This window comes from Gigantopelta aegis, chromosome 10 (genome assembly GCF_016097555.1).
Source record: "Gigantopelta aegis isolate Gae_Host chromosome 10, Gae_host_genome, whole genome shotgun sequence".
Classification (NCBI taxonomy): Eukaryota; Metazoa; Mollusca; class Gastropoda; order Neomphalida; family Peltospiridae; genus Gigantopelta; species Gigantopelta aegis.
In genome coordinates this window covers 86,082,108-86,089,607 of record NC_054708.1, presented here as the reverse complement: position 1 = coordinate 86,089,607, position 7,500 = coordinate 86,082,108, and the positions used below count along the sequence as shown (strand labels likewise).

The window sequence follows — 7,500 nt, the reverse complement described above, 5'->3', positions numbered from 1 at the left end:
ATGTTTGTCTATATGTGTGTGTGTCTGTTTCTGTGTGTGCGTGTGTGTGTGTGTGTGTGTGTGTGTATGTGTGTGCGTGTGTGTGTGTGTAACTGTGTGTGTCTATATGTGGCTTTGTGTTTCAGTGTGTATGTTTCTGTGTATCAGTGTGTGTGTGTGTGTGTGTGTGTGTGCGCGCGCGAGTGTATGTGTGGGTGCGTGTATGTATGTGTCTGTATGTGTATGTGTAAGTATGTGTGTGTATGTGTGTGTGCTTGTGTTTGAGTGTTTATGTGTCTGTGTGTGTATCTGTGTGTGTGTGTGTGTGTGTGTGTGTGTGTGTGTGTGTGTGTGTGTGTGTGTGTGTGCGTGCATAAGGGTCATTCTACAGAAAGCGACACTTTTCAAAATACAAATTCAAGATAAAACAATTAAGATATAAATTTTTATTGTTAACTTTTGGAGCAAAGAAACAAAATTATATCTAGTATCTCAGAACTGTAATCGGCCTGCTCGTGCAGACACATGATGCTCTACGAACAAGTTCATTATGTCATTGGTCTTAACGGACAAGTGGGATATTTTAGCAGTGTGATCCAATTCGTGTATAGTGATCAAGAGCACATGGATGTGTTATTTAGGTGTCCTTAATAATATATATGGAATAACTTTAGAATTAAGAACTATCCAAGGGTGTAATTGTGCATTTCCACACGGATATTCTACATGTGACTTAAATTATACACTGTGAAAGTTTTAATTATTTAAAAATATGGAGTCCTTCAAAATAAATTTCATCAAAGTCATAAAGGTAGAAGGTATGCTTACCTAAATAAACAATTTAAATCTCAAAAATTAAATTTCTTGAGAAATGACACCTAAAATATTCTTGCCTAACACCAATGACAATGTGTAACACCAGTGACATTCAAGACTATCCTTGAAACAATAAATTATTATTGAGACTACCACTACTTTAGCAAAAGTATGTAATTAATATTTCCTTAAATGTTTGTTTTTTTCCTGTTTTTTTCTTCAGCCTACAACTATTAAAGGCCTATTAGAATAATTGTGTGTTTCTGTATTGATAAGATACGGCCGGTCAGACAGTCTTAGAAATATATTAAATTAAGACACAGATTTTCAATTAATTAATTTATGTAGTTATTTACGTGCTTATATTAAGGCTCAAAATATATTTTACCGTATACTTGTATAACGAGTACAAAGTTGAAATGCTACTTTTGCTTTTACGCAAGCACTGCAAAACTCTACGTTAAATGTTTTTAGAAAACGAGGACGCCTTATACGTGATGTCATTCTCAGTACATACACTATACAGCAAATCAAACAAATTATGTCACTATTCAAGAAATAAATCATACGAACTGCGTCATTATTCAAAAGAATTAAATCGTTGCTGCTAACTAAAAAGCTATTTTAATGCAGGATTTTTAATATTTTTCAAAATAAAATTTAAATAGCCTTTATTGGAAATGAAAACATATGTAATGAAATTTTTCGATATTTGACTACAACTTGGTAATATATTTTCGGTATGATTTTGACTTTTCTTTATGATAAAGTTAACCCCTTAAACAGGAAAGGTTAAATCTAGTAGTTTCTAACTGCGTTTAGCATTTGGAAAATAACATTTGCGCGCATGCGCGGTTCGACATTTTCAATTTTTAAAACAACTACATGATAAAATATATATTTCTGAACTATGCACAGTGGACGAACACTTTGTTTAATATTTTTAAAAGGAAAAATCAGTTTGTCCAGCGTTCCGATCCGATTCGGTCCGCGTTTTACCAACACTCATTGCTATACCAGTGAAAATATTAATTTTCTAATGAGTTGATTCTTAACTAATTGAATTTATACAATTATTTACAATTGTTATGAATGGATTATTTGTCTACTATTCACTTCAGTCCAGACACAGAAATGTAACATACCTTTTGCAGATCGAATATATAATAACTGAAAACAAATAGGGGGGCTTAAAAGTCATACACATTAAATGATTTGGCCTTGTTGATCTGGCACGTATGAAGTCATGTGACACGTACAGAATGTTAATCATCTTCTTCCATTTTAAATCAATTTCTCAGTACCTGGTAACACCAATGACAGGTAACACCAATGACAAATAAGGGCATAATTAATTCATGCTCTCTAAAGACACAGTTGAGAAAACTGAAAAAGTATATGTTGCAGCAGACATACGATGTCTATAATAACATACAAAAAGTTTTTTTAAATTATTAACTATTTCGTAAATACGATTGTAACACCGATGACAGTGAATAAACATACTTTTATATTTTGATAACACATTCTTGACATTTAATATGTGTATGTATGTATGTATGTATGTATCTGAGTGAGTGAATATTCAATCGTATTATCTTGTTGATTTACCTAGATATACTTGTGTCCATCATTGTGTTGAATGGGTTGTCTTCTGATATCTCATTTGACAAAGGAATTGAAGTCCTGCCAATAAATATAAACATACAATCTGTCACGATATGGTAGCTAAAAGGATCAACAACCATAAACCACAAACACATACCTACGTTACACTCCACATACATCCATCTCACATGTACCTACATCCATCACAGTGCACGTCCTTCCATTGCTACACCTCATAGACGATCATGAAAGGATGGATACATATCCGTTTATACAGATCACGGGATAAAAATGTTTTGGCTTCAGCTACATGTTGTTTTTCAATCTGATACATTTTCATGAGATTGAAAGATGTCATCAAAACCAATGGAACAAAACGATTTAATTGTCTGTTTGGAATTAGCATGATGGGAAACTGGAAGGCCTCGGGAACAACCAGGCAACCATTCTCGGGACGTTAAAGTATGGTGCTGTGTCAGAAGAAATTTACAATTCTTAAGACTTTTCTAATAACAATTCTAGTGTATCTTTTGAGGATTGTGATGATATATGTATGCCTAGTTATATGCATGGTGACAAAGGTAACAAGTTTATGTATATGCCTATAGAATTTAGCTTGTTAGAGGTAGCCGCTCTCATTGACACTGGCAGTTCTATAAATGTTATGTCTAAATAATGTTTCCTTTCTATCCCAGATGTGTGTAAATTTGGGATTCATTTTATGCCAAATGGTAATATGGTATTGGCCAATAATGCAACAGTATGCATTGTCGGAACAGCCAATGTCAGGGCACGTGTACCTTAAGGAACGCATGATATTCCAATATATGTTATTTCTGAAACTTCACATTCATGCATTTTGGGCATTGATTATCTTACAAGCATAAGATTTCATTAGATTTTGCTAATTATACATGTATGTTAAATGTCTCAACGGTGAAATGCTGTAAAAGATTAACTATTGCTCCAGACGGTGAATGTGTGGTCTGGCCAAGAGTGCCTAATCAGATACCCCATGGACCGATTTCATATGTCTGGGTTATCGGTGGGTTATGGAAACATATGGGTTAACCCTGTGTTAAACCCTGGGTCATGTTTACTGTGCATTTCACATGTCTGGTTTTAAACAACCCTAGTTTAACACTGGGTTACAATTGTATTGTTTGTTTAAACCTGCCCTTGAGATAGTTTTTCGCTGGGTTTGCTCAAAGTACTTTTTCTTCATGGATACTTTCGGAAGCAGAATCGTGTTTTACGTCAGTATAGCAGAGCCATGAAATGTGAATGTATTTTCGAGACAATTTGAACCCACTACAGTAGTGGATAAATGGTGGGGAGGTGGGGGTCGGAGGTTCGACCCCCATTTTAGACAAGATGCCCGTTTTCCTGGTTTTTTGTTAGCACGACTGTATGATTAGATCCACCTCGTCACACAACAATTATTCACCATTGTCGTGGGTAACGAACAACAAAGTGCCTGAGATATAAAGAGGATAATAAACGAGATACCAGTTATTATCAAATTTGTCCCGAGTGAAATAATTTTTAGTTGTCACGAACTTTAGCGAGTGACAAATAAAAATTAATTCACGAGGGACATAAATTTAATAATAACTTTTACAGAATTTGTTATTCTATCTATTACATCAACTATTTTTTTGTCTAAACGCCATTATTTTAGACACACATGCACGTACATGTATAGAAACGATGTAAACCACTTTACCCCTGCGTGTGCTGTAACCTCACCGTGGTGCAGGGGTGTAACATTCTCTTTGAGAATGGCCAATACAGCATAAAATTGAAGTTTAGAGTAAAATTCGGTGTCCGTAAAATTCTGTGATATTTGTATTTGTATTTTTGCACAGTTCTTTACACTGTTTTTGTTTAAAACTTGAATTTTTATATTGATGTTGATCATCACTTTATTTATTTGCATTACCATAGTTTGACACCCAATAGCCGATGTATTTTTCGTGCTGGGGTGTCGTTAAACATTCATTCATTCATTTTTTAAAACCACTTTACACACTATTCTGAGTATTGTTATAACTTTTTATTATAATATCGTTTACAGATAATTTTCAAAAACACAAGTTATCTTTTTTCCGCTAAAAATACATACAATGAATTGCATTAAAATGGCATTTTGTTACAAATTTAACACTAAAACAGAGTCATGAACGCAAATTCTTTAAACGTCTATCACAGACTGCAGACTTATAATAACACGCTTTCGTGTTTGTCCAGTCTTAATAAAGGGAACAAAAGGCGAGATAGGCCTACAGGCTAAAACATTTGACAAAACGTTTTCTCTGTGCCCTCAGGGTCCAATTTTATTTATTTATTATTATTATTATTATTATTATTATTTTGTTTTATTTTATTTTATTTTGTTTTTTAGGGGGGTTACAGGCTGGTTTTTGGCCGAATTAAAGGGAAATTTCAGATTTCAGTAAAAACCTGGGTACTGACCTATTCATACATAATCAAATGCTAAGCAAAATAAAGTGATCTTTCTTTTGTGTAAAAAATGATATTTGACAGGTGACATGAGGGAATTTTCACTTCTACGTCACACGTGCAAACTCTCAACGAGAATGCGAGGGACTGGTAGCGATAACCTTATTTGGCACTGATCTTCTAAATATGGATTGTTGTGTCCAGTCCTCTCACTTTGTTTGTTATTTCTGGCCGGATTGGCCGAGAACTCGACTGAACAAAAACAGAAATTGTTTTAACTACAATGGATTTTCGGAGAAAAAAAACTAAGATTTTTTAAAAACCGTGAGATTTTAGGGGCTTACCGTGAGACTTGAGGAGCAGATTTCATATGTCTGGGTTTCGTAACGCCGGTTTATATCAAAACCTAGGTTTAACACTGGTTTACGTAAAACGTTGAAAAACTTGACCAAGACCTACACCCGTGGTGCATTTCTCATGTGTATGTTTTACCAGTGTTTGCAACACCACGAGTTCTGCATGGGTTACCTGCAGATCTGGAAGGGGACATAATCGAGTGATAGCTTACACTTCATCACTTTGTAGTTGAAACTCATTACCGGTATTTATTAGCATAGGCATACGAGATGGGAGATCACCTACCTCCTCCCCACACAGTCTTGGGCAAACCTTCGTATTCGGCCAAAAAATTATGGAGATGTCTGGGCAAAATGACCTGCCTGAAAACGTTTCACCATGTATTTCCATCATTTTAATCACAATATTAGTTATAATTCATGCCAAATGCGTACAGAACTGTACATAGTTGTTAGTAATAATGTAAATATTAATAAATGTTACCTAGAATTGGGCATTTTCCTTTAATTCGGGCAAACACCAGCCTGCACACACACACACAAACACACACCAAAAATAATAATAAATAGGGGTAATAAATAGAATAACAAACTCGGTATCAGTTCTTATCAAATTTATGTCCTGAGTAAAATAATTTCCATTTGTCACTCGCTAAAGCATGTGAATACTAGAAATTATTTCACTCGGGACATAAATTTGATAATAACTGATATGTCCTTTATTATCCTCTATATATCTCAGCGAGTATGATTAAAACTATTGCAAATGTGCCATGATTCAACTATTGGAGGACACGATGGAATTCAGAATACTACTGATCTTGTGCGTGCTCGATATTATTTTGCCAAATTGGCTACTGCTATTGCAGCATATGTTAAATCATGTCACGAGTGTTAAGTACAAAACATAACACAAAATCACACAAACTCTGTGATTACAACATATCGAACCCTTTCATCACCGTTTGATACACAGGAGGTTGATAGCTATGGACCAAAGAAGGAAAAAAAGACATGTTTTATTTAACGACGCACTCAACACATTTTATGTATGGTTATATGGCATCAAACATATGGTTAAGGACCACACAGATATTGAGGGAAGAAACCCGCTATCGCCACTTTATAGGCTACTCTTTTCGATTAGCAGCAAGGGATCTTTTATATGCACCATCCCATAGACAGGATAGCACATACCACGGCCTTTGATGTACCAGTCGTGGTGCACTGGCTGGAGCGAGAAATACCCCAATGGGCCCTCTGACAGGGATCGATCCCAAACCAACCGTGCATCAAGCGAGCGCTTTGCTACTGGGCTACGTCTCGCCCCATCTATGGACCAATACCGATTTCTGCAAAGGGTAATACATATTTGTTTACTGCAGTTGATATCTATAGTAAATATTTGTATCTATTGCCACTTCCGAAATGTGATGTTATAACTGTTTCATATTGTTTGTTCTTGTTATTTACTCAAGTATGTGTATGCGACACACTAATAAGTGATCAAGGTTCAGAATTTCTTGCTAAATGCACAACCGAAATATGTCGTCAGCTTTATATTCCGCAACAATTCACATCTGCATTTACTCATCATTGCTTGGGTGCATGTAAACGTTCTCGCCGTTCATTAGCAGAAAGGCTTACACCATAAACAATCAAAGGGAAACCTTGGGACCATGTAATACCAGCCGTTGTGTTTGCTATGAACAATTCTGTCAATACCAGAATGCAATACACTCCATTTAAAATTGTGTTTGGACAGCGTCCAAAATTTCCATTATCTGTTCACATAACAGAAACTGATTTTTTGGATCTCCCTAAAGGTGTCATACCTATGTTTCTCAACATGCCAAGCGTTTGAATTTGATCCATACTGAGATGAAGGCATTTTATTATTTAGCGATGACACAAAATGTAATAAGAGAAATCACATCTAGCGAAGTCGACTGCTTATTAACATACGAAGTGACAGGTCGGTTATACTTGCATCTGAGATAAAAGAGAGATATAAGAAATAATGTTATTTTCAGCAGTTTAAAGTTAAAAATATTTATAAATATATTCTTTGTGACTTACACATTATTATTCATTGTTTATTAACGTTTGGATACCGCGATCATCCTCAAACAAATTAACTAATAATAACACTTTTGAGCACATCAGAATCACGTGAAGTGTTTGTGATCGGAAGACCTGGGTCGAGTTCAGCGAGTCTGAACAGATAAACGTCCACTACACAGGTTTATTCATTTCACAATCTGATTAAAATTAGCTC

The 7,500-nt window shown here is 35.1% G+C and overlaps 1 protein-coding gene across 1 annotated transcript in view; it reads right to left on the bottom strand.

Moving 5' to 3' along the window:
• Positions 1-7,500, bottom strand: part of LOC121383880 (mucin-17-like) — a 209,380-nt gene that overhangs the window by 166,219 nt on the left and 35,661 nt on the right. The window contains exon 13 of the mRNA XM_041513976.1: positions 2,407-2,481. Coding sequence (XP_041369910.1) covers positions 2,407-2,481 — 75 coding nt within the window. The remainder of the gene's footprint in view (positions 1-2,406; positions 2,482-7,500) is intronic.